This window comes from Trichoderma camerunense (assembly GCF_050948025.1).
Source record: "Trichoderma camerunense strain CBS 138272 chromosome Unknown V8C40scaffold_26, whole genome shotgun sequence".
Classification (NCBI taxonomy): Eukaryota; Fungi; Ascomycota; class Sordariomycetes; order Hypocreales; family Hypocreaceae; genus Trichoderma; species Trichoderma camerunense.
Window position 1 is genome coordinate 356,737 of NW_028145344.1, and position 22,802 is coordinate 379,538.

At 48.3% G+C, this 22,802-nt stretch overlaps 12 protein-coding genes across 12 annotated transcripts; 6 read left to right on the forward strand and 6 right to left on the reverse strand.

Annotated features, from left to right (window-relative positions):
- Positions 1-74: 74 nt before the first annotated feature.
- V8C40DRAFT_258096 (CRAL-TRIO domain-containing protein) lies at positions 75-2,239 on the forward strand. The gene is made up of 3 exons (XM_083218646.1): positions 75-1,402; positions 1,456-1,597; positions 1,655-2,239. Exons 1-3 carry the CDS (start codon positions 215-217, stop codon positions 2,143-2,145), a joined length of 1,821 nt encoding a protein of 606 aa, XP_083067831.1. The 5' UTR covers positions 75-214; the 3' UTR covers positions 2,146-2,239.
- Positions 2,004-3,251, reverse strand: V8C40DRAFT_258098 (adenosine 5'-monophosphoramidase). Its single transcript, XM_083218647.1, has 6 exons — positions 3,032-3,251; positions 2,856-2,938; positions 2,725-2,793; positions 2,567-2,659; positions 2,485-2,499; positions 2,004-2,414 (listed from the first exon to the last, which is right to left on the reverse strand). The coding sequence occupies exons 1-6, from the start codon at positions 3,060-3,062 to the stop codon at positions 2,307-2,309; spliced, it is 399 nt and encodes a 132-aa protein (XP_083067832.1). The 5' UTR covers positions 3,063-3,251; the 3' UTR covers positions 2,004-2,306.
- Positions 3,252-3,299: 48 nt separating this feature from the next.
- Positions 3,300-4,219, reverse strand: V8C40DRAFT_258101 (NADH dehydrogenase 1 beta subcomplex subunit 9). The gene is made up of 5 exons (XM_083218648.1): positions 4,069-4,219; positions 3,864-3,996; positions 3,731-3,809; positions 3,633-3,674; positions 3,300-3,583 (listed from the first exon to the last, which is right to left on the reverse strand). Exons 1-5 carry the CDS (start codon positions 4,089-4,091, stop codon positions 3,555-3,557), a joined length of 306 nt encoding a protein of 101 aa, XP_083067833.1. The 5' UTR covers positions 4,092-4,219; the 3' UTR covers positions 3,300-3,554.
- A 291-nt stretch (positions 4,220-4,510) lies between these two features.
- V8C40DRAFT_258107 (putative rhomboid protease RBD2) lies at positions 4,511-5,980 on the forward strand. The gene is made up of 4 exons (XM_083218649.1): positions 4,511-4,899; positions 4,956-5,093; positions 5,147-5,228; positions 5,296-5,980. Exons 1-4 carry the CDS (start codon positions 4,722-4,724, stop codon positions 5,540-5,542), a joined length of 645 nt encoding a protein of 214 aa, XP_083067834.1. The 5' UTR covers positions 4,511-4,721; the 3' UTR covers positions 5,543-5,980.
- V8C40DRAFT_278198 (oligomeric complex COG6-domain-containing protein) lies at positions 5,636-8,753 on the forward strand (the record flags this gene model as incomplete). Its single annotated transcript, XM_083221041.1, has 4 exons — positions 5,636-5,643; positions 6,324-6,405; positions 6,490-8,473; positions 8,533-8,753. 4 exons carry the CDS (start codon positions 5,636-5,638, stop codon positions 8,751-8,753), a joined length of 2,295 nt encoding a protein of 764 aa, XP_083067835.1.
- A 123-nt stretch (positions 8,754-8,876) lies between these two features.
- Positions 8,877-9,743, reverse strand: V8C40DRAFT_258112 (mitochondrial 37S ribosomal protein uS17m). Its single transcript, XM_083218650.1, has 2 exons — positions 9,437-9,743; positions 8,877-9,382 (listed from the first exon to the last, which is right to left on the reverse strand). Exons 1-2 carry the CDS (start codon positions 9,569-9,571, stop codon positions 9,122-9,124), a joined length of 396 nt encoding a protein of 131 aa, XP_083067836.1. The 5' UTR covers positions 9,572-9,743; the 3' UTR covers positions 8,877-9,121.
- A 158-nt stretch (positions 9,744-9,901) lies between these two features.
- V8C40DRAFT_258115 (Ran GTPase-binding protein MOG1) lies at positions 9,902-10,992 on the reverse strand. Its single transcript, XM_083218651.1, has 3 exons — positions 10,779-10,992; positions 10,473-10,691; positions 9,902-10,395 (listed from the first exon to the last, which is right to left on the reverse strand). Exons 1-3 carry the CDS (start codon positions 10,856-10,858, stop codon positions 10,086-10,088), a joined length of 609 nt encoding a protein of 202 aa, XP_083067837.1. The 5' UTR covers positions 10,859-10,992; the 3' UTR covers positions 9,902-10,085.
- A 390-nt stretch (positions 10,993-11,382) lies between these two features.
- On the forward strand, positions 11,383-13,769 carry V8C40DRAFT_258116 (pyridoxal phosphate-dependent transferase). The gene is made up of 3 exons (XM_083218652.1): positions 11,383-11,571; positions 11,655-11,749; positions 11,818-13,769. Exons 1-3 carry the CDS (start codon positions 11,524-11,526, stop codon positions 13,484-13,486), a joined length of 1,812 nt encoding a protein of 603 aa, XP_083067838.1. The 5' UTR covers positions 11,383-11,523; the 3' UTR covers positions 13,487-13,769.
- Positions 13,723-15,895, reverse strand: V8C40DRAFT_258120 (SPX domain-containing protein). Its single transcript, XM_083218653.1, has 6 exons — positions 15,568-15,895; positions 15,459-15,506; positions 15,205-15,372; positions 14,400-15,110; positions 14,044-14,343; positions 13,723-13,976 (listed from the first exon to the last, which is right to left on the reverse strand). Exons 2-6 carry the CDS (start codon positions 15,499-15,501, stop codon positions 13,834-13,836), a joined length of 1,365 nt encoding a protein of 454 aa, XP_083067839.1. The 5' UTR covers positions 15,502-15,506; positions 15,568-15,895; the 3' UTR covers positions 13,723-13,833.
- Positions 15,896-15,989: 94 nt separating this feature from the next.
- V8C40DRAFT_258122 (SprT-like family-domain-containing protein) lies at positions 15,990-17,976 on the forward strand. Its single transcript, XM_083218654.1, has one exon. It carries the CDS (start codon positions 16,137-16,139, stop codon positions 17,853-17,855), a length of 1,719 nt encoding a protein of 572 aa, XP_083067840.1. The 5' UTR covers positions 15,990-16,136; the 3' UTR covers positions 17,856-17,976.
- Positions 17,977-17,991: 15 nt separating this feature from the next.
- On the forward strand, positions 17,992-19,330 carry V8C40DRAFT_128806 (uncharacterized protein). Its single transcript, XM_083211028.1, has one exon. It carries the CDS (start codon positions 18,166-18,168, stop codon positions 18,967-18,969), a length of 804 nt encoding a protein of 267 aa, XP_083067841.1. The 5' UTR covers positions 17,992-18,165; the 3' UTR covers positions 18,970-19,330.
- V8C40DRAFT_258126 (vacuolar protein 14 C-terminal Fig4p binding-domain-containing protein) lies at positions 18,966-22,714 on the reverse strand. The gene is made up of 9 exons (XM_083218655.1): positions 22,528-22,714; positions 22,297-22,459; positions 21,943-22,110; positions 21,200-21,854; positions 20,234-21,132; positions 20,024-20,142; positions 19,892-19,971; positions 19,663-19,822; positions 18,966-19,559 (listed from the first exon to the last, which is right to left on the reverse strand). Exons 1-9 carry the CDS (start codon positions 22,593-22,595, stop codon positions 19,187-19,189), a joined length of 2,685 nt encoding a protein of 894 aa, XP_083067842.1. The 5' UTR covers positions 22,596-22,714; the 3' UTR covers positions 18,966-19,186.
- Positions 22,715-22,802: the final 88 nt, after the last annotated feature.

A 22,802-nucleotide genomic window follows, 5' to 3' on the forward strand; every position in this document is an offset into this window, starting at 1 on the left:
TTAAAAAACTAGTATAAGCATATGCTAAATTTACCTAATCCGACCTACCTGGCTGTTTCAAATACGTAGTGCCACCTTACTCTATTACTCTATTATTCTCCGCATTGAAGTCGATCCCTCTATACGACATTCTTTTCCGCCGTGGGAGCCGGCTCATTCGTTCATCCCGCATCCAAACTGCGCCCGACTCTCCGAATTGCAAATTGCACTGCACATGAGGCTTCCAACAAGGCAGTGCTTGAGCTTGGAAGTGAACATTTCCAGAGCATCGCGGTTTTTCGCACTAGTATCGCCTGGGTCTCGGACATTCCCCACGTCGAGCAGATCGACTTCCGTCTCGTCCATTTCAATCGGCTCTCGCGCCTTCAGATCGCAAGCACGTGAGGTCAATAAGCAAGTGACCACAAACACTTACGTCTGCGACCATCCAACTCCGGCATCTTCGCTCGACGGACAACCCAGAGCCCAGCGCAGCATCTTATATTCGCCTCTGCGCAAGCCGATCCGGACCAGCCGCGATCTCGATCTTCGTAGCAGCGTCACATATACCACCGGCGCCGCAATCGTTCTCGCCGTTGTCACCATCTCTTACCTTGCGACAGCCAACTTGCGCGAGCACCCAGCAACTACTGCGACTCCGGAAGACATTGCGATCGCTTCCCCGCCATCTGACAGCATGCCGGACCAAATCGCACCGGGGCACGTGGGCAACCTCACCCCAGAGCAGGAAGAGAAGCTGCGCCAATTGTGGCAGGCCTTCTTCCAGCTCTGTGGCGTCCTTGAGGACAATGCCTCTGCCAGTACGAATACTGCAGCCCAAGGAAAAGCGGAACCGGCAGAAGCAGAGAAGAAGAGACGATTTGGCGTCTTCAAGAGGAAGGGAAACGAAAAGGCTGCCGCAGCGAGCGAGGCTGCCGAAGACGACAAATATGGCCAGACCAAACACTTCCAAGAGGTTCTTGCGACCAACAGCCCTGAGGCCATTCGCGAGACGTTCTGGAGCATGGTGAAGCATGACCACCCAGACGCCCTCGCCTTGCGCTTCCTTCGAGCCCGCAAGTGGGATGTGGACAAGGCCCTGGTCATGTTGGTGTCCACCATGAGCTGGCGACACAGCGACATGAAGGTGGACCTTGACATCATGGCGAATGGCGAGGAGGGAGCTGTTGTCAATGCGCGGGAGGGCGAGAAAGATGCCAAGAAGGTTGGCGAAGACTTCCTGGCGCAGCTTCGTATGGGTAAGAGTTTCTTGCATGGTGTGGATAAGCAAGGCCGGCCAATTTGTGTGGTCAGAGTCCGCCTCCATCGTCAAGGAGAGCAGTGCGAAGAGAGTCTGGAGCGATATACTGTTTTCCTAATTGAAACGGCGAGAATGGTGTTGAGACCACCTGTTGATACAGCTGTATGTTACCCTGTATACCTAGAGGTTGTGCATGTTACTGACCACATTATTAGACCATTATCTTCGATATGACTGGATTTTCCATGGCAAACATGGACTACACTCCTGTCAAGTTTATGATCAAGTGCTTCGAAGCCAACTATCCCGAATCTCTTGGAGCTGTTCTTGTTCACAACGCACCGTGGATCTTTCAAGGTAAGAAGAAAAGGCTGCTTATTTAAGAGGGAGAACAATTACTGACGCTGGCGTTAGGAATCTGGAAGATTATCCGCGGCTGGCTGGATCCGGTGGTGGCGGCCAAGGTTCATTTCACGAATAACAAGGGTGACTTGCAGGAATTCATCGAACCCTCGCACATCCTCAAGGAGCTTGGAGGTGACGAAGACTGGGAATTCAAATATGTGGAGCCTGTCGCTGGCGAAAATGACTTGATGAAGGATATTGAAACCAAGGCAAAGCTTCTCGCGGGCAGGGAAAAGCTTGTCAAGGAGTACGAAGACGCGACTCTACAGTGGATACACAAGGAAGGCGAAAGCAAAGAAGTCTTGGCTAAGAGGAACGAACTGGCAACACAGCTCAAAGATGACTATTGGAGACTCGACCCATATCTGCGCGCGCGCTGTCTCTACGACAGACAGGGAATATTACAGGGCGGTGCTGCGGCGAACTGGTATGAACCCTCAAGGGCAGCGACTGCTGATGGGAATGGGAATCTAGACACGTCAATCAACGATGTAGATTAAAGAAACGGCCGTGCACCAGGAAAACTTTGGATAGATTGGGGTCCTGCGGGTTCTATGGAAGATAGACATATATATAATATTTTCATTGTCTGCGTACCTCGCGTAAATCATACCATCCTAATAGCGCTGGTCGGTAGACCTGTGATATCACAAGGCGAAACTTACATCTTGGCCTTGATATCCTCACACAGAGCTTTAAGCTTCTCCATATCACCACTAGTAGCGGGCCAGGAGATGTCCAGGCCTTCAGTCTCATTGGGCTTCGGAATCTAATCAGAGGGCATTAGTTAGAGTCAAAGGCTGGGGCATTGAACTGATCGAGGGTAGTAGTGGTCATACCATGTGGAAGTGGACCTGTGGCAGTCAATGTCAGCTTGTTATTCACTCAGCATTTCGCAGTCACAATATAGTTGAAGCTTACATGATGCACTTGCTGGTGGGCAATGGTTCCGTTGTTTTGGAGGATGTTGTAATCCGTGGCTCCAGTAGCCGTCACCAGCTTCTTGAGAGTAGGCTGAATGAAGCAAACATATGGTTAGCACGTGAAGAAGTAGATGAAGCAATTAACGGATGTGTTACCAGAATCTCGGAGAGCTGATCATCGGGAATATCAGCCAGCTTTGCGCCATGATACTTTGGGATGACAAGCTACATTAGTGGCACAGGGTTAGTAGTCTGCCGGTGACCTTGATGGGTAGGAGGAGATTTACAGCATGGCCCTTGCTTAGCGGCCCGATGTCGAGGAAAGCAAGCGTCTTTTCGCTCTCAAAGAGCTTCAGAGCCGGGATCTCGCCTGGTGCAAGATGCTGTTAGTTCTGTTGTAAGAACGGGAGGGGTAGCTTGTCTTAGTAGTGGCGTTTTGACATTTTCGTTTTGCTAAACTCACCCTTGATAATGCGGCAGAATATACAAGACATGGTTACTTTTATGTGGGTGAGGACTGGTGATGAAGAGGTCAAGTTATAAGTTGGGTATTGAAGATGAGCCTGACGGTGGCAGAAAGTAGTGGAGAGGACTGACTTGAGGGAAGTGAGTGACAAGATATTACTAGATGAAGAGGGGCTTGTGTACGTATTACATCACCTGCGACAATGGGATTATATAGCGGGTAATGCAAAATAAATTGAAAATAAATTCAATATCGAATAAAAATCGCTACTATTACTGCAATTCATTACATTGATATTATTGATGCAATTTTTTGGGTGTAGGCGGTAGAGCTTATTCCTCCAACCATTCTTATGTCTCTTATATGAATCAAATTGCTCACCTATACTAGACATGCACTTGGATTCCCTACCCCAGATTACATACACATGGCGATTGAATGTAAATAGGCGTGATTGCTAGAATAAATGCATTATTTTTTACTATATACCCATGATCTAATTTTGGCGCAAGCAAAGTCCTCAATGCCCATTTGCGTGGTGTGGGGGAGCTATCAAATATTAGCAGTCGAAACAGGCGCATGGAGTGCATTCGCTCACGGTCTAAGATCGGAGATGGTAGATTTCGCTCAAATTTGGATCCTGCTCAATTAGCCTTTGTTTTCTTTTTGTATGCGCAATTGTATGTGTCGTCTCACCTCCTGGTGCGGTTGGCGGAACGTATGGGTCGGGGTGTTTCCAGCTTTCGAGTAACTTTTCTGTCTCCGCTAACAGGGCCTGGAAGAGTGTTAATGGCGGCCCTCCATTGAAGCGCGGGTAATGTTGACTGACTCTCTGTTGCCGAGGATCTGTGACCTTCTTGTTGGCCTCAAACAGGGACCGAATATAGAGCGCCTGGCCTCGCCATAGGTGACGATGGACAGCCCAGTCCAGCGCAAGCTTCAATGAGCGACGGTATAGTGACCTAGAAATTGGACATTATCGGTTAGAATCGAGTACGTCGACGGTCGCAGGTTTGATTGATGTATGTACTGACAGAGCAGCTTGTCGCGTCGTCATGTTGGCTAGATGGTGGTCCTGGCGAAAAGACCGTGGTTTGAATTGGCAGTAGATCTCTCGGAGGTTGACGGTTGGTACACAGAAGTAGAATTGTCTGCCTTACGCCGGACTCACATTCTAAGGCAACAACACGACCGTTAGCCGGCCATGCTTTTAACGTCTTGCTAAAATACCTATGTAGTGTTAATCCCGTTAGGGAAGTTTTTTTAATGCTATACAATGACAAAAAATCTTTAAAAATTCAGTTTAAAAATTCAATTAAACTATATAAATAAATTATTTAATTATTTTTATTTAGAAAAATACCATTATTAAAAAATTTGGTATACTAAGTATTGTTATGGATCATTATTTCTAATAAAAATTAATTTAGCTTATAATACAGTATAAAAACATTGAATTTATTTTAGCTTATAGAAGTCATCTTATGTAATTTTTTTTTATTCACTTGTTGCTTACATTGCGCTTCTTGCGTCGAGTCGCCCTGGACCGCCGCGATTTAGTGCATTGAGATTTACCTGATCTCTGTCTTGGTACCTACCACCTACTAAACTCCCTAGGTGCAGTAGCTGTGCAGTCTACCAAGTGCCGGATACTTGGGGGACTGATTCGACTGGCGCACGAGCAGCGATGCCGAGTATCCAAGGCTTCAATACCTTGAGGGCAAGATCATACATCTTTCGCTTACCTTTATTTACCCGGGCTATCCTACTGGCGATAATATGTTTCTGGCTGGCTAGCTTGCCGGGCTACTGGGATGTGAGGCTCTGGGGTTCTCTGATCCCGGACCAGATGTCCTTTGCAGCAGGTAATCAATGTGTTCTGAAATCTGGGTTGGCTGTGTATGATCTGACTTGGCCTTAGGATACCGGTTGAATACATTCCCTCTTATCCATCTCAACTTCCCCCATGCAGTTCTCAATGTTGTTGCGTTGACGCCATTGATGGAACGATTCGAAAGCGAATATGGAACTCTGACTACGTTGGCGCTTTTCTTTGGACGTAGGGATACCATCTTCAACCCAATCTTTGTGCCATTGGTCTAACGGAAGCAGCTCTGACTACGATTCCTGCCATTCTGTATCTCTTCATTGAGATTGCCATTCTCCGTGCCAACCATGCCGTCATGGGCGCCAGGTAAAACTACCTCAACAATGCTCAGGAGTAGCGAGAGGGATTCGTTGTACTAACCTGGTCTCGGTAGCATCTGGGTGTTTTTGCTGTTGGGCATGGAGGCGATCCGAACATATAAACAGAACCCATATCTGGTCATTGGGACATATCAACTCCCTACTTGGACTACGCCTCTACTCATGATAGTGGTTGTTGCCGCGCTGCTGCCAAGCACTAGTTTGTTGGGCCATCTTTGCGGTGTTGGCGTTGGCTATATCGGTATGGTGTCCAACTTTGCACATGGGCCGTGGATCTTACAACTAACAACTGCTTTGTAGCTGGTCTTGGCTACGTAAAGTTGCTCGCACCCCCAGAGTGGGCACTTCGATGGATCGAATCTCGCCTGAATCTCCTTGCCATATTGCCGCACTATGTCAGCGTTGACCAAAAGACATATGGTAGATTTGGCGTTTTGCCCTCCACCAATCGCCCTGTTGGAGGCGCGTCGACAGAGTTAGTAGGAGTGGGTGCTTAAATATATGAGCGGCTTCATATGACGCAGCCATTTGGATGCATATTACGCGGTGTTGACATTCGATTACTTTGCGAAGCTGATCTTTAGTCAGAACAAAATGGAGTGTTGTTATGGGTAAAACATGGAACGACAGGCTATTCGCGGCTCAGATGTTGATTATACATAAGAGTTCGTTATGAAGGATAGCCTGAATCCATAGCGAACATACAATGTCTGATAAGAAATAGAAGGCATCATTCAATTGCTCCCGTAAGCGTTTGGTGAATCGATTCAATGAGCCACAGTGTAATGCGTCAGTTCAGGTGGGGCCAGGCCTGCGTTACGTGTAAAGCGGTACCAAGAACTCTGTACTGTAAAACTAAAAAATCGGGCTTGGAAGGGAAAGGGAAGACCCATCAAATAATTCCGGGACGTACCTGTCGCATGTCACTTTATTTTCATGCACATGGTCTACTTCCAAGATCCAAGTCCTGACTGCTCTCTTTCTGCGATTTAGACGTCACCACACTACTAAGAGGACACCCGCCTTGAAATCGACTCGCTGCCCATCTGGGACTTTGGCCCTGCTTCTATGCAATGCTCAGCAACAGAGATAGCACCGCCCTTCAGAAAACCTATGATTCAAGTTACCTCAGTTGTTCAACGGCTGTGTATTATGAAGGCCAGGTAAAGCGATGATGGACCGCCTCATCTCAGTTTAACATGCTATTTCGAACTACTTTCCCTGGCTGACACTTCTTTTTCCCTTAGGGCGATGAGAGCGAGGCTACTCGACATTGGAAGGCCGCACTTCGACGAATAAATGAGTACTACGCGTCGACGAGCGCACCAAGAGTCGCCGGAACATACACCGATACGGATGCTGCCTTGATAGATGCGGTGAAAGAACTGGAGCTACAATGCAAAGAAAGAATTGATCTCTTGGAAGCGCTGAAGCTGTCCCGACAAGAGGGCGTCGCTTCGACGTATCGTGACAATACCGCACAAGCCACTGGCAGCTCCAGCCAGGTATCGGGGACCATAGGGCAAGGCTCTATCCCTGCGGTAACATATTCCGAACTTTCACGTCCTTCGTTCTCGACGAGGAATTCACTTGAGGCAATGACGTCATCTGAAGAAGCGATTAGGAGGATCCATAGCACCCCTGCCGATTCAACTCAACGAGTTGCCTACTCGCTTCCCACTTCGAGAACCCCAGATTTGCCTGACATGCGAAGCGACAAGGCGGCCCGGGCTCCAAGCCCCGAGAAGCGCACTATGAGGACTACACTGCGATCCAAGAAGACCAGCGATCGATCATCTACTCCTCGTAAATTGAACAGGCCTGCAGCGGACGGGCCAAGCAAGGCCGCGACCATTGCGTGGAGCACTTCCGGATCTCGAGACAACTTCTTAAATCCCTTCTCTACTGAAGGACGGCCATCAAAATCAAGCCCTACTCCGCGTCAGTCCCTGGATCGCAACACCCCCGGTTCGCAGAAATCAACGATATCATATGACTCGAGGTCTCAGCGTACATCGCCTCAAAAATGGAACATGGTTCCTTTGTCTGATGAATCTCGTCTTCCACAACCTTCAGTTCTGTCTATTAGCGCAGCGTCAAGTGCTCTGACATCTTCGTCCAGCCAAGAAGCCTCCGCGTCATTTCAAACTCCAAGTAAACCAGAGCAATATGCAACCCCCCGGAAGCCCCCTGTCTTTGAAGACGTGTCAGTTCAAAGTAAGAGACCAAGTGCTAAGGCTGGCACTCCGGAAATGTCTGGAGGACAAAGGGAATCCAGTACCTCCAGGAGTAAGAGGATAGTTATGGACAGTCCGCTTTTATACAAATACGTCACAGAACGAGGGGATCGGTACCGGGACGATGCGAGACGACCATCCTCCGAGTTTGCCACTCTGAATCAAGTTGACAGCCGCTCAAGTGAAGAGGCTGCCGAGGGTACAGCATGGGGAGCTAAAAACGATAAAACACCAAAGAAAATGACAAAGGCAGCCATTCTCAAGAATCTGCCGCCTGGGATAGACGAGAGCGCTGCGAAGCAAATCTTTAACGATATTGTTGTACAAGGAGACGAAGTTCACTGGAGCGATATTGCGGGCCTGGAGGTTGCGAAGAATTCTTTGCGGGAGACTGTAGTATATCCATTCCTACGCCCCGACCTGTTTATGGGCCTACGCGAGCCGGCTCGCGGAATGCTCTTATTTGGACCGCCGGGAACTGGAAAGACGATGCTGGCTCGCGCAGTAGCCACCGAATCCAAATCCACCTTCTTCTCCATATCTGCCAGCAGTCTAACAAGCAAATATCTGGGAGAATCAGAGAAACTAGTGAGAGCGCTCTTCGGTCTCGCTAAAGCGCTTGCTCCTAGTATCATATTCGTCGATGAAATCGATTCACTGCTATCTCATCGATCGGATGCTGGCGAGCATGAGGCGACTAGGAGGATCAAGACCGAATTCCTTATCCAGTGGAGCGAGCTCCAGCGAGCCGCAGCCGGCCGAGAGGCGGATAACAAAACGAGCACGCGGAATGAAGCTCAAAGAGTCTTGGTATTGGCCGCAACGAATCTACCATGGGCAATTGATGAGGCCGCTCGGCGACGGTTTGTGCGCCGACAGTATATTCCTTTACCGGAGCCCAAGACGCGGGAGACACAACTGAGAACATTACTACGACAACAAAACCACAGCCTGTCAGACGAAGATGTAGAGCAACTTGTACAATTAACGACTGGTAAGTATGCTTTCTCCTTCGCACTCGATTACGTTCACAGTCACTAAAGTGCCTTATAGGGTTTTCGGGATCCGACATTACAGCTCTTGCCAAAGATGCAGCCATGGGGCCACTTAGGTCTCTAGGCGAGGCCCTTTTGTATATGACAAAGGAGCAAATACGGCCCATGGATCTCTCAGATTTTGAGCAAAGCTTAAAATCCATTCGGCCGAGCGTAGACCAACAAGGCCTACGGGAGTACGAAGAATGGGCCGAGAAATTTGGCGAGCGTGGCGGTTAAAGCTGAACTGAGCTGAGTTGTCTACCTGCGTCCAGATACAGCATCCCTTCCGCTCAAGGCAAGGTTAGCATGTGCGCAAACTACGGCAGTACGCGATCGAAATATTAAGTAGCAGCTGTGGTGTGTGTTGCGAGTTCTGTCAGATCGATTACGACTGACGTCCGTGAATTCATTAAGAGGCGCTATATTGCTAAACTCTTACTCGGTTGTTGCTGGAAGCAAATTATGAGCATCCCTTTGCCAATAATCTCACACAGGTGTAGCCCTGGAACGATGCTACCCGATCTATTCATACAGCCATGTTGCGCCATGCCAACTGGAATTTGTGATATTCAATGTCCACTGTCCTTTGTCGTGTGCCCTTCTCATCATTCCTTCTGCTCCTCCTTGTTCTGTATTCTTCTTTCAGCCTTGACAGCTCTCTTGGCTTCTCGTTCGGCGATACGCTCCTCTAGTGAGGGAATCGGCGGCCGTTCCTCGACCGGACTGCCATAGGGCGCAATGATGTTTTTGATAACGTGACGCTTGTGTTTGGAGGTTGGCCAGCCGGGAACGATGGAGACGACGTCGCCAGTACGAAGGGAGGAGTTGGGATCGTGCACGAGGTAGTGCTTTGGCTCTGCAAACCACTTTGGACTCGTTAGCGGAAGGGGATGAAGCGTGGCAATCGCATAATCACACACCTTGTTGATGACTTTATTCCATTTTTGACCACCGACTCGAACCTTGACGGTTTTTTGCATCAGACCAGCAGATACAACAATGCCATGAAGCTCATGAGTGACGCGCCGGGCGGCTTTTGCAACTTGTGAAGACATTTTGATATATATCTCTTAGTTTAGGTGAACAATGGTTAAACAATGCCAAACGATCATTGCTCCGAAGTCATCGATTGCTCTGTGGACCGTGGGCAATCATCATCCCACTAAAAGTTTGCGACTAGCTGGAGCATTTACACTCCAAGCCTTTTTGGGGGTTCATCTGCACGCACTAGCCGTATCGCTATTGGATGGAGGAGAAGATGCCGAAGTTGACCCGGTATTCTAAAGTGCGTCTTATCGATTAGAGTGGGAGGCATAATATACCAGGATTTTGTTGCCTTCTATTAGTCTACGAGGGGGAAGCATGGTTTTAGGAAGAGATATATATAAGAGGACATCAAATATTACTAGATTGTTATTCTATGAATCCAGTAGTATATACGTTTTCTTGACGGGTTGGTCGTTGATTTATATAACTGTGATGAAGCATAAAAGAGAGACGGCGCTGTTCTCTTTCGAAACAAAGTGAACCAATCATTAACTCGTAAAAGGCCTGTCCATCGAACTTGCATTAATGGTTCTTGGACTCGCCAAAAAGCCCCCAGTCCTTGATGACAAAAGTTTCCCAGATGCGAGCTGCAATCTCAACAGCATCTCCAATAAGCTTGCCCTGCTTGCCCAGCTCCAGATCGACCTCCTCGGCGTCGTACTCTCCTCTGATGTGGGGCACGTTGATGGTGATCAGAATGTCTGTGTCCTGCTCTTCAAGGCGTAGTAGAGTCAAGGTGAGGGCCGTGAAGTCTGGAGCGGAGCTTTGGTCGCTGGAGTGGCTGGCGTTGGGGGTCTGCGTTGCGATGAGGGTGTATGCGGGGTGTTTCAACCTGTTTTCCCCCTGCTTGTTAGTGAACTGGGATACAATGCGCACAACGGCGTGAGAAGAACAAAGGGGCGACGTTACTCTTGCATGCGCGAGAATTCAGTTTCGGCCGTGTTCCAGATCTTGACCGTGTTGATGTCCGAGCCGACCATGTCTTCCAGATGTGTGGTCATGGCACGGCCGTCAATCTCGGGGCCGGATCCGGGGCCTCCCACGCGCTCTGTGATCTCGAAGATGATGCTCGTGAAGCCATCCTTGTCGATCCAGACTTCCTGGTTGTCGGGGACTTGTCGCAGTTTGCTGCAGAGGAGGAACATGAAGTTGCAAGTTAGTTAAAGTTATATTTCTAGAATGCGCGCGACAATGAGGCGCAAGGTTTTTGCTGACCTGACATCTGCAAAGTGTTTCGGCAAGTCGCAGGTGATGGCGCCGCCGTAGAGGGGAGTGCTTCGGTATTTTGATGACATGGTGGTTATCGGTATTGGTGTTGGTATCTGGCTATGAGAAAGAAATTATAATTATATTCCGCCGTCTTTGGTGGAATGAGAATGCGATATTCCAGAAGCTTGTTCGCGCGCAGTTGGAGATTTGGCAGGACGAGTGCTAAGCTTAATACCACAGTGGGGTAATTGGATGACATCACAAGACGCTGCGCCGTCCATGCGCGTAATGCAGCGGTTCAGCCTCAGAGAGTGCCTTGTTATTTATTCTAGCACTGAGCGAAATCGGGGCTAATGCACTCTGTAATCCAGGTACTTGAACGCCATACCATGACAATATACTTCATTATTTTGACATTGATGTTTCGGCGATTTATTAATTTATATAATGAAATGGCAAATGAGATTTCTATAAAAGCATCTGAATGGTTTTAATCTAAAGTGGGCGGCAAGGGTAGTGTGAATCTAATGACTCATTTCATAGAGTCAATTATCTTGTTTATACTGCTGTTACTCCAAGCCGGTATACGGAGCATTTTATAGACCTAGCTAAATAATTTTGCCCAATGCCAACCTACCAACTTACAGTTCCAATCTACTTGAACCGATAAACTTCAAACATTGATACCGACTAAGCTTCTTCTATTTTGGAATTGGCCAAGTAGAATACAGAGGCATTCATCATTTCCGCAATGCCCATAATTTCACTCGGAGAGTCTATACCTCCAGACACTGCTCATGTAAGTTGTCTCTCGGCCTGCAACGAATATAAACGTTGATGACAGCCTTGACTCACTTATGCTAATCGCAATCAAAATTACAGGCAGTCAGTGTCTCATTACCGACTTGGCAGGCCAATGTCGGTTATGAAGAAGGCGATGCTCAAGTTGTGAGCCGTATGGTCACTGGCTACCCTCGGTGAGTGAGATGAGATGCATCAACCATCTGTGTCGCGTGTGGCCTTTGCTTATTGTCCTGGATATTAGATTTTTCATTCATAAGAGCATTCAAGCCTTTGCTCAGGACATTCTGACCGCCTATGGACGTGCTGGTCAAAAGGTTATGCTGTTTGCCACGGCTGCCGCTGGTCAGAGATGTCTAGAGTTTATGCGTCAGCGTGTGACTCCGCAAATCGCCAAACAGATCTTCGTGGTTAATCTTGCTCTGGATACGTCCAAGGATCTTTCTCCGTTGCTGAAACAGCTGGCGCCTACCATTTCTGGCGTCATCTTCCCAGAGGAATCATTCCCAGTGGCCAAAGAGTACTGGCAACATACTGGTGATGGAGTGTCGAGCCGACGGGCCGAATTCTCCCATGAACTTTTTAAACTTGGCCAGTTGATTCCAGTTAATGATCAACACTACCATCACGCTGTCCTAGAGAAACCTGTGCGTGGCCCAAAGCGGTATTCACGAGCCAATTCCACCGGTGGTCCTAATGCAGGTGGTTCCGAGAATAAGGCTTCTTCAACTTCCGAGAATCCGGATGAAGCTCGTGAAAGTTTCCATTTCCTGGAAGAGCGTTTTGGAAGAAATCTAAATCTTACTCAAGTAGCCCGAGCAAAATCGGCTATTCGCAGAAGAATCGCTGGCTCTCTTGCTGGTGATGCGGACATGAATGATGAGACAGAGACAAATAGCGAGGCTAATACCCGTGGCATTGAATCTCTCGATGAGACTGACGTCCTGCTGTATCCTTGTGGCATGAACGCCATCTTCAACGCCCACCGCGCTCTCGTGGCTGCTCTGGGTTCACACAAGAGCATCAACTTTGGATTTCCTTACGTCGATACGCTCAAGATTTTGGAGAAATTTGGACCGGGCTGCATTTTGTATGGCTATGCATCGTCGGAAGAACTTGATGACCTTGAGCGCCTCCTGAAGGATGGACAGCGCTTCCTTGCCCTCTTTTGTGAATTCCCGGGAAATCCGCTCCTCGCCTGTCCGGATCTCAAACGGATTCGCAAGTTGGCAGACGAGTACAACTTTGCCGTCGTCATTGATGAAACCATTGGCACATTTGCAAACGTCAATGTCCTCCATTATGCCGACATTGTCGTCAGCAGTCTGACCAAGATATTCTCGGGGGATTCGAATGTCATGGGCGGCTGCACGGTCTTGAACCCGGAGGGAAAACACTACAGTCTGCTCAAAAAAGTCTTTGAAGAACAAATCTACGAAAACACGTATTGGACGGAGGATATCCTCTTCATGGAGAGAAACAGCCGCGACTTCTCCAGCAGAGTGAAGCGCATAAACGTCAATGCGGAAACAATATGCGACATCTTGCGGGATGACCCTCTCGTCAAGACTGTGCATTATCCCAAGTATAACCCTTCAAAACCCAACTACGAGGCTTGCCGCCTTCCGGACGGCGGATATGGAGGCTTGCTCTCCGTCGTGTTCCATCACCCCGAGCACGCCCAAGTTTTCTTCAACAACCTCGACACTGCAAAGGGACCGAGTCTGGGAAGCAATTTCACGCTCTGCTCCCCTTACGTCCTTTTGGCCCATTATAGGGAATTGGATTGGGCTGCCAAGTATGGTGTAGACCCTGACCTGGTTCGTGTTAGTGTAGGATTGGAGGAGCCGGAAGAGCTACAGCTTCTCTTCCGAAAAGCTCTCGAGGCCGCAAAAGCAGTAAGCATTGCGTGATGGCAACGATATCAGGCATTAGGATGAAAAATACGGCAGCAATCATGGTGTAAAATTTGTAGATAGCCTGAAACCAACGAAGTAGCATCGTACAGACGATGCTGTGAACGAATGCTCAACGCATCCGGTCATTGTGCTCAATTTGTTTCTTCCTCAACAAGATCACATATATAGTTTTATAATAGTTAGCAGGCACTGAGTAACCAAACGCACGCGGGATTCTTAGAAAATATATAACACGCCATAGAAAGGGGTATTATCAGTTATTATTGTCTTTCTGGCATCATAATAAACATTATCGTTTCATAAACAGCGTTCTAAAGAGCACATGCTTGTCGTTCAGCACCTCACATGATGGCACACTCAGACGGTTTATAGCCTTCCCCAAACTCCTCTACCCCCCGTTCTAGGTCATTAGCTCGTTGCTTCTCCTTTACTTCTGGGAGGAAGTATTTTCTCATAAATTTCTCTAATTCAGCATCGATGTTATCTATATAATGTTAGAGTGCCATTCGCGTGGTACATAGTGCTTCACAGCATGAGCGGGGGTTACTTACCAGCGGAAGCATCCATGACTACATGAGCTCGGCACAAGGGACAGCATTCCTCCTTGCGTCGCTGTATCTTGATGATGCAACGAATGCAGAAGACGTGTTGACAGCCCAGACGAACTGGTTGATATGCAATCGAATAGCATATCGGGCAAAGATAGTCATTAATTTGGGGTATAATAGAAACCAGCTCGTTAGAAATTCGAGCGCACACTTCCTTGGCAATATCGCCTGACAATAGCTTTCGCGAGTTGACTGCGCTCGGGAAGGCACGGGAAACGCCCAACGCAGTGCGTTTATCAAATTCTATGTCTCTCGTTAGCTGATACTCTACCCACCCAGTGGACAGAATGTCGTCTTACTCTTCAATATTTTTGAGATTGCCAACATATTTAGTTCCTGAAATTGTAGATGTTTCAAGAGAGTAGCATTCAGCTCAAGAAATTTCGAAAAGGCAGTTCGACTTTCCGTCAACTTGAATGACTTGACAAGCTGTTGCTTGTGGACCTGGTTCTGAAACCACTGCAGCTGCTGGAGAGCTTTCTGGCTGGAGCGAGCTCCGTGCTCCTGCTCGTGCGTCGCAAAGAACACTTCCGCATCCAGATACAGCTCGAATATGTGCCTCCAGCGGTCGAGGTCGCTCTTAGAAAACCGCGTCGGCCGGGACACTTGCGAAACTTGTTTCCCTATCTCTTTAACCTCCTGTTTCAGCTCTTCCTTCTCTGTGGCCTGCAGAGCATCCAAGCCGCCTAGATCGCTCTGGAGAATGTCAAAAAAGACACCATCAGATCTTAGGGGCACCTCTATGACATCGTAACTTTCATGGCCTGCCTGGCTTCCGTCTGCGAGAGGTTGCGGTGTTGCACGCGCCGCTTCATCGCTCGTCTCGCTGTGTGAGGTATTGGCTGGTTTGGTTTCCTCATCGCTTTCAGAGGAGTCGACAGCACGCCTGGAGGTGATTTTCTCGAAGAAATGGCGCGTGGTTGGCGCAAGCGACGCATCGATAATGTTGCCCTCGTGCAAATGGATTTGTACCGTTAATTTTGGTCGCACAAGTTTAGAGCTTGAAGATGCTGTGTATTTCCATAATGTTAGCGACATCGGTCAAAGACATCCCTGCTAAAGAAAAGGAGATAGGCAGAATGATCTTTCTAGAGGTAGACATACGGTTGAGACTGTAATTCAAGGCGACTGGAGAATCCGTGTTGGCATGGAGAAGTTCGCGCAACGTTTCAGCGTCAAGCCCCAACTCTTGAAGCTCTCGTTGCACCTTTTTGAGACATTTCTTTAGCTGGCCGTATGGGATCGCATGGGCAACCCAGTGAGGCGGGAAGCCTGAAGTTATGGTGAGCAACTGGAAGATACTTGAGGCGCAGCTGGAGCAACTCTCAGCTAAACCAAAGAAGATGGAAAGGGTTTACCTTGACTAGCCAGCGACTGCTTGAGTTCATGGGCGAATTTCATGGCATCTGTCAATCATGTTATGAGCTTGTCACTTCTAAGTTCCATGCCAAAAGCTGTAACCCCTACCCTTCTCAAGTAATAGACCATAGACATGGTTGTAATAGTAATAGTCTGTATGATATTATCGCAACCCCAAGTGGAGAAGGCGACAGCCATAGAATCAGCCCTATCTGTTCCTGTTCACCGATAAAAGCCGGCCGGTATTTTAGGCAAACAACGGAGGATGGGAGTAAAAGTCGAATAAATTTCGTAATGGGCTAATAGGAGACAAGAAAGCAGTGTGTATGATAATTTACATATTATTTTTTTCTCACGTGCAAGACAACTGTTTTCGTCGAGACTTCCCAAGTAAGTAATAATAATTAATGCAAACAAATGATTTTTTTTTTTTTTAATTCCTCGTGGATTTGCCGATCCTCCTCCGATCTGCTCTTCGATTTTTCCCCCTCCAGCGCTAGTGGGTGACATTTGGATGTCCATGTTCTTGGCCAGTGTGTCACTGCCCCACTCCATCCTCCCAACTCGGTTGCTCGGCATCCACCCATGTCGAATGTAAACAAATGCTCTACAGTATCGCAAGCATCGCATGAGCAGCTCTTTATGTCCACAGCTGTAACGTATCATGTTATGACATTATGGCAATGACAAGTACTCAGGATGACGACCCCTTCTACGGCAGTGATGACGAACTTCCATCATTAGATGCACTCTTGACGCGAATTCCCGGCCGCATACAACAGCGGCTCTCGCAACCAAAGCCTATTTCGAAGCACATCCCGAAAAATGCCATCTGGATTGAGTTGGAAGATGATGATAGCAGCGTGGAGAATCAGACCACCGACAAAGAAGACTTCATCTACGACCTGAGCGATGCAGAACCCGAGAAAGCCATCCGGGCCTTGGTAAAGGGGGAAGTACGGAAGAGGTGGCAGTCGTCGTCAGAGAGGTTTGGTGATGATGATCTAAAGGGGGAAGGGAAAAGGCCCTCTCGGTCTCTAGGTCAATCTATAAGCACACAGAAGCCCAAATCGCAAGAAGTCGATATTCGATCGCGCAGGACCACCAACACCAAGAACAATGTACCCTCGAGAATCGAGTCGCAGGCTTCAATAAAGCAACCTCGAGGCCCTTCGGAAACAAGCAATGGCGCCTCCAGGAACACAATCTCGAATGCCAGTGGCTCAACATCGAGATTGCCTCAGTCACAGACTAGCACATCCGAACGATCTCGTTACAATAGCCAAGGGGGACCATTAACACAACATCCTCGTAGCGTATCACCAAGCCGAAGTCGAATCACAAAATCGAGTCGTCAGCCGCAGCTTCCAAAGCACCAAGAGGGCAAAGATATAATTCGGCCATTGTCGGAACTTCTGCCTGGTATCCAGGATGGGCTGGGTGCTAATACTCTGCGTTTCCCCATCATACCTCCCAAAGAGAGCAAGCAAAAGAAGCTGGGCTCTCCTCATAGAGAAATTCATGCTAAAGAAGCACCTCAGGGGCTAGTCATTGATACTGTTCGACTCCAGGAGTTTGATGATGAATGGGATGAATCAGAAATGGATCGCAAGACCAAGTCTTCTACTCGATCAACAGTTCCAAAATCGCCATCAAAAAGACAGACGAAGAAGTCGTTTGACGCCAAAAAATCTCAGCTGGCAATAGACTTCCTCCAGCAGCTCGATACTCAAATCACACACGGCAAGGTTGGAGAATTGACTCAGTCCACCGGGGGAGTTAAGATTGTGTGGAGCAACACTCTCAAGACAACCGCCGGTCGAGCAAACTGGAAGCGAGAAACTATCATCTCCAAACATATAGGCGACAGCGCCAAGGCAGACGTGAAGCAATATCGGCATCATTCTTCCATTGAGCTTTCCGAGAAGGTCATTGACGATGAGCTGCGCTTATTGAATGTCATAGCACATGAATTCTGCCACTTGGCAAATTTCATGATCAATGGGATTACAGACAATCCTCATGGGAAGGAATTCAAGGTATGGGCAGCGAAATGCACCCAATTGTTTGGTTCACAGGGCATCAAAGTCACCACGAAACATTCGTACGAGATCGACTTCAAATACGTGTGGACCTGCACAGCATGTGGCTGCGAGTATAAGCGCCACTCGAAAAGCATTGATCCCAAGAGGCATCGATGCGGCGCCTGTAAGGCTTCACTTGAGCAGACGAGACCAACACCACGCCAGACGCCAACGGGTCAATTAAGCGAGTACCAATTATTTGTCAAGGAACAAATGAAAATTGTTAAAAGCGAGCATCCAAACAGCCCGCAGAAAGAAATTATGGGGATAATTGCAGAGAGATGGACCAAGGTGAAGAGCAAAGATGTATAAGAAGCTGTTTTATGAATGCTGAGATACCAGCCAAATGAATTATACCCGATTTTTCATGTAATTAACGAATAGAACTGGTTTTGTTGACTGTATATATCCATCTATAACATATGAATATTGCTCCTTGCCAATCTTTTTTCCGCTCTTATTAATGAAGTATAGTAACGGCGATACGTGGCATGCATGCATAAGGCACCATGCATGGGCAAAGTAGCTTAAGCTGCTTGGTTGGGCTTTCAACTCCATCTCAACTCCATCCAGACATCCCAAAGCCAAGTACACAAGCTCTGCTCAATAACCATCCAGGGCCATGGCTCATCGGCTAAATGAAAACTCAGCGGCCATCTTCTCACCATCCGTCGCCCGCATCGCCGCATCCACCGCCCGAGACTGGTCCTATGTCGACGCCTGGCTTGCGTCTAAATCGCCTGCATGGAAGAACTCGCTGCCGTCTTTTGAGCGAAACCAGGACACGCTCAAGGCGCTGCTGGCCCTCGTGTCGTTAAACGAAGCAGCTGATGATCAGCGCCGCCTCCTTGCCCGGGTCGATGCCACGGCTCTTCAGGCGCTGAGCGCCCACGACAAGGCCGAGGCGGGCATTACGGCCAATGGCACCACCCTCACCAAAGGCCATTTGCTCGATGCCATAGAGCACAGCCTACCCAAGGACGGTGTGAACGCTCTGGATGTTCTCACTGCTGTGGCCTCTGAGGCTGCCACTGCGAGCGCGGATCCTGATCACCTTGGCAGCCTGATGCTTCGTCTTCAGGGCACGGTGTACGGGGCTGAACAGACGGCAGCCCGTGTTGATGCCTTTGACCGCCAGATTCAGAGAGAGGCCGAGGCGGCTGAGGAGCTGCTTCACACGCTGCAGAGCGAGAGCTACAAACCACCTTCTGACCTGGCAAAGCAGAACCTGGATGTGCAGCGCAGAATCAAGACCGTTTCTGCCCAACTCCCTGATCTCCATGACCGTGTCACTGCTCTTGGTGCATCCATTGCCACGCCGTATATGGCGATTGGCGATGTCATTGAGCTTGAACAGCGCTATCAAGCGTTGCTGTTTCATGTGAGAGATCTCAGCGAGCAGATTGCCTCTCTTTCACAGGAGTAGGTCTGTGGGCCTCACCTCCCCCTATTGTTGTGCTAGCATGTTAATGATTTTGCCAGCACTCGTGGTCATTGATACTGGAATTTTCACGATAAACGGCATTAGCATCTTATAATGGGAGCATTCATGCTGCAGTCAAAGGCGTCGGCTTCAACTTCGCACAGATATAGATCGCTATTTGCATCCACTATTTATTCCCCAATCTTCACTGCTCTGGTATCTACTGATTTCGACGGTTCTTCCCCGAAACGGCACCTCCTAATCTCCCAAACTGCCTTCCAAGTCCCGACCTTTTCACTGGTGGTGAAACCACTGGTGGTGCCTGGTCTTTCAAAGGTACAGGCGGGCCAGCAGCACCTCCTCGCATGCCGTCTCTGTTTTTGCTCTCCGGCGATGCCTCTCCTATACGGAATTCGCTCACTCCAGCTGAAAGGGTATCCTCTATCTCAATGTTAGGTCGTTGGCTTCTTCTTGCTCTGTCCTGGACACTGCGAAATTTCTCCAAAAGCTCAACCCATCGTATGGCACCATCTTCTCGCCCCTTCAACCGATTTGGTCGGTCATAATTTGAAGAGGCCGGCGTTGCTCCCATGCTATGTCCATCACCATCAGTTAGCACTGAAGAAGAAGGAAAAGGAAGAATATTGGAAAGCTTTTATTCCTAGTTTGAGGATCCAGGATGTCGGCCAATCTTACCTTCGTGGAACAACTTGCAAGAACCCAATTGAGCTTACGCTATTGAGTCGGTTCTTCAATGCAGCAAAGGCAGAAGACTGCGGCAGAAGCATAAGAATTCCGTACATGCATTTGTACAAGTACGGATATTTCTCAGGTTCTAGCAGTTGCAAGCGCAAATCTTGTTTGCTACAAGTTAGTGGATGTGTGGTCACGCATACGCCTGCTTTCAAACGGCTCAGGCACTTACATGTGAAGACGGGCGATTCAATTAGCTGGACTAGCTTGTCGACTTGGATCAGCATATTGACTGTCATGTCCAATTCACCACTATTCAATTATTAGCGCTACGTTATAGAGGCTTCCTGTGGATAGAACTCACAAAATTTGTAATAGATGATACGCCTGTTCATAAGCTTGGGAAAGTAAACACAGGGAGAACGTCGCAACTGCATTATAGCACCACGACCTGAACAGAGCCACAAACAAAGTCTGACCATCCTACACGTTGTGTTAATCGCAATGCTCTCAGTTGTAAGGTCCAAAGATGGAACAGGTAGGGGGCAGGCTTATGATAGACATAGTTTTATACCTTCGTTTCCAGATTTCTCAACCGCTTGCGTACCTCCGCGAGCTGAGGTGCCGTAATCAAGTTGTTATTCAGATTTTGCACCATGATGCTAGCAAATTCTACGTCTTCCTCCTTTTCGATACAATCGGCCAACGTTCGGTATATGCGCTCTGGACTGAGGCTGATACAAAGTTGCCGGATGATGAGATTGCCTCTGGTTTCGAGCAGCTTGCGATCTGTAGAAAAAAGTTGTAGCAAGTTTACCATGAAGCTGGCAAAGTAATCGTCCTCGCTATTTCGCGAAATTTGAGACAACAGTTGCAGGTCTCTGGTGACAACGGCATCAGAAGGATCCGAAAGAGTCTTGAGAAGGGCCGGAAAGGTGCCGTCGTTGAAGGCTAACACCTTGCGCGGCGCTTTCCTGTGCAGCATGATAAGCCAAGTTAGAGCAGCTACACGTGTAGCTTCGTGGTCATTTAGGAACAGTAGAGTAAGTGAATTAACAGCAGCGGTATAATCGAGGTTCGCTTGAATTTGTGTGGCGTCGGGTGTGGCGATTGCAGCGGAAGACATTCGACCGCTGCCTGGTGTTACGCTACGTATCTCATTGTCTCTAGAGTTTGATATCGATGCCCGACCGAGGCTGCTATTATCTTGCTTGTCTTGTGATAGCGAGAGTCGGTGGTTCATCGAGACTGCTCCTTGGCTTGCGTTGACATCAGATTCATCAGACAGAGATACCACGTAGTCCATCAGACAACTGTTCACTCTGGTCGCAGCGAGGCGAATCGTCTCTTTGGTGCTAGCCATTGCAGGGAGCATATGCGCAAGGATCTTGGGCGTAAAAGGCAATACTTCCTCGGGGCAAATATCGAGAAATTCAACAATCCATCTGAGCGATTCAAGGAGACAATCTTCCTCTTTAGCATTGTCAGCATCAAGTAATGAGATGGCAAGTATGGTAACCAGATGAGATGCAAAACGAACCTAGTGGAGAATCAAGCGTAGCAGTAAGGATGTCCAGGATCTCTTTATAATTGATTTCGACATCCTGGCCGGGGATCCAGTCCTCTTCCATGCTGTCCTCATCGTCGTCGTTCAAGGCATCGGAATCAAGCTCGTCTCCCTCTTCCAAATTAGGGCGGCCGCCAGCGCTGTCGATGGATTCTTGTCGCTTCCGCTTCCCCCCTTCTTTGAACTTCTTGTTCTCAACCAGTCCTCTTTTAACTTGGGAGATTCTTTTGATTTCGTTAAGAAATTTGTCAAGGCAAGTTTGTGTGGCCACTCTGACGTCAACATTTTGATCGCTGAGAAACTTGAGTATCCCACCAAGAAATTCCGGTAGGAAGGTGACCAGTTCTAAGTCTGGGATCGAGTCTAGAAGTGTGATCCAACCGACAAGGAACTGTCGAGTGAAAGGATTGATGACATGGATGCGTTCTTTGAGTAGTGGGATGAAGCGCTGCAATGAGAAAGCTGTAGGAAGATTTTGTGGCTCTCCGCCAGTGCCATTATCATCGTCGAGGCTAGAAGTTTCCAAGACCGAAATGTAAGAAGCGGCTGACTCAGAGACGATGTCTTTTATGAGTCGATCCAGGAGTTCAGCCCCATTCTTGACTGACAATTCAGAGTCCGCTCCAAGCTAAAAAGGTGGTGTTTTCGTTAACAAGCCAGTCATTTCGGACTTTTACACTCCCTCACCAGCAGACTAGGTGAACCAACAAGCATACCTTGCATAGCTGATCAAATATACTGTTGAAATAGGCCAAGATCTCTCCCTTGGCCACCTTGGCTATATTGTACATAGCCTCGCAGGCATAGTATCGAACTCTCGCATCCTGATCAGTGAAGCAAGCAAGTACAGGAGGCACGATATTTACAAGATAGCGAGGTAACTCCTGCAGCAAGTGTCAGTGATGACACGATCGAGCATAGAAGCCTTTACAATGTGCAAGAGGGATATGATTCAACGGAGTATGACACAGTGGAAACATGGTACAGCAGGCAAGACGAGATAACAGCAGATGGCGTTTATAGATCGCTTGTGAGGTCGGCAATCGAGCTATGCAGAAAGTTGAACATACCGTACCGAGCGCAATCGCCGCGGCGGCCAAACCAATCAAGCCTCCATTGCGAGCATGTGGCTGATGAACAGCGTAGGCATAGTCATTACACAGCTGTTCCAGAATCTCTTCAACGCGCTGGAACGCGCCAGAGGCAACAAGATCTCGTATTATCTTCTCAAGTCTAGCATACAACAAACGTAAGCACATATATGTCAATGCATCGACAGCTGGGCAAGGCCTATGCCATACTCAAGTGCCCCAACCTTGCGCTTATCGTAGAGCTTGTCATTCAGCGCCCGCTGGATGTTGGTATCCATATTTCTAAATATCTCATGCTTGGTTCGGTCGGAGAAGACGAGCAATAATCGAGGTTGCGAGCGATGACGATGGTCGATATGTAAGAGCGGGCGTTCTCTGGGACGTGTGCATGTATTGCGTACTATTTACCTAAGGCACATACGCTACGAGGGGTTGCTACAGCGCGCCACTAGCATCATGTGGTTCGCAATTCAAAATATGGAATT

Coding starts and splice junctions, on each gene's coding strand:
- V8C40DRAFT_258107 (XM_083218649.1), top strand. CDS start 4,722: ATGCCGAGTATCCAAGGCTTCAATACCTTGAGGGCAAGATCATACATC. Junction 4,900..4,955: donor CCAGATGTCCTTTGCAGCAG/GTAATCAATGTG, acceptor ACTTGGCCTTAG/GATACCGGTTGAATACATTC. Junction 5,229..5,295: donor CATGCCGTCATGGGCGCCAG/GTAAAACTACCT, acceptor TGGTCTCGGTAG/CATCTGGGTGTTTTTGCTGT.
- V8C40DRAFT_258115 (XM_083218651.1), bottom strand. CDS start 10,858: ATGTCATCAAAATACCGAAGCACTCCCCTCTACGGCGGCGCCATCACC. Junction 10,692..10,778: donor AAACACTTTGCAGATGTCAG/GTCAGCAAAAAC, acceptor CCTCCTCTGCAG/CAAACTGCGACAAGTCCCCG. Junction 10,396..10,472: donor GAATTCTCGCGCATGCAAGA/GTAACGTCGCCC, acceptor GGGGGAAAACAG/GTTGAAACACCCCGCATACA.
- V8C40DRAFT_258101 (XM_083218648.1), bottom strand. CDS start 4,091: ATGACGACGCGACAAGCTGCTCT. Junction 3,810..3,863: donor CAGATCCTCGGCAACAGAGA/GTCAGTCAACAT, acceptor ACACTCTTCCAG/GCCCTGTTAGCGGAGACAGA. Junction 3,584..3,632: donor ACCATCTCCGATCTTAGACC/GTGAGCGAATGC, acceptor AATATTTGATAG/CTCCCCCACACCACGCAAAT.
- V8C40DRAFT_128806 (XM_083211028.1), top strand. CDS start 18,166: ATGGCTCATCGGCTAAATGAAAACTCAGCGGCCATCTTCTCACCATCC.
- V8C40DRAFT_258116 (XM_083218652.1), top strand. CDS start 11,524: ATGCCCATAATTTCACTCGGAGAGTCTATACCTCCAGACACTGCTCAT. Junction 11,572..11,654: donor TACCTCCAGACACTGCTCAT/GTAAGTTGTCTC, acceptor TCAAAATTACAG/GCAGTCAGTGTCTCATTACC. Junction 11,750..11,817: donor ATGGTCACTGGCTACCCTCG/GTGAGTGAGATG, acceptor CCTGGATATTAG/ATTTTTCATTCATAAGAGCA.
- V8C40DRAFT_258096 (XM_083218646.1), top strand. CDS start 215: ATGAGGCTTCCAACAAGGCAGTGCTTGAGCTTGGAAGTGAACATTTCC. Junction 1,403..1,455: donor GACCACCTGTTGATACAGCT/GTATGTTACCCT, acceptor CCACATTATTAG/ACCATTATCTTCGATATGAC. Junction 1,598..1,654: donor CGCACCGTGGATCTTTCAAG/GTAAGAAGAAAA, acceptor CGCTGGCGTTAG/GAATCTGGAAGATTATCCGC.
- V8C40DRAFT_258098 (XM_083218647.1), bottom strand. CDS start 3,062: ATGTCTTGTATATTCTGCCGCATTATCAAGG. Junction 2,939..3,031: donor ATTCTGCCGCATTATCAAGG/GTGAGTTTAGCA, acceptor ATCTTGCACCAG/GCGAGATCCCGGCTCTGAAG. Junction 2,794..2,855: donor CGCTAAGCAAGGGCCATGCT/GTAAATCTCCTC, acceptor CCACTAATGTAG/CTTGTCATCCCAAAGTATCA.
- V8C40DRAFT_258126 (XM_083218655.1), bottom strand. CDS start 22,595: ATGGATACCAACATCCAGCGGGCGCTGAATGACAAGCTCTACGATAAG. Junction 22,111..22,296: donor CGGCGATTGCGCTCGGTACG/GTATGTTCAACT, acceptor CACTTGCTGCAG/GAGTTACCTCGCTATCTTGT. Junction 21,855..21,942: donor TATTTGATCAGCTATGCAAG/GTATGCTTGTTG, acceptor CCACCTTTTTAG/CTTGGAGCGGACTCTGAATT.
- V8C40DRAFT_258112 (XM_083218650.1), bottom strand. CDS start 9,571: ATGTCTTCACAAGTTGCAAAAGCCGCCCGGCGCGTCACTCATGAGCTT. Junction 9,383..9,436: donor GGAATAAAGTCATCAACAAG/GTGTGTGATTAT, acceptor ACGAGTCCAAAG/TGGTTTGCAGAGCCAAAGCA.
- V8C40DRAFT_258122 (XM_083218654.1), top strand. CDS start 16,137: ATGGCAATGACAAGTACTCAGGATGACGACCCCTTCTACGGCAGTGAT.
- V8C40DRAFT_258120 (XM_083218653.1), bottom strand. CDS start 15,501: ATGAAATTCGCCCATGAACTCAAGCAGTCGCTGGCTAGTCAAG. Junction 15,111..15,204: donor CTTGAATTACAGTCTCAACC/GTATGTCTACCT, acceptor GGAAATACACAG/CATCTTCAAGCTCTAAACTT. Junction 13,977..14,043: donor AGTCATGGATGCTTCCGCTG/GTAAGTAACCCC, acceptor AACATTATATAG/ATAACATCGATGCTGAATTA.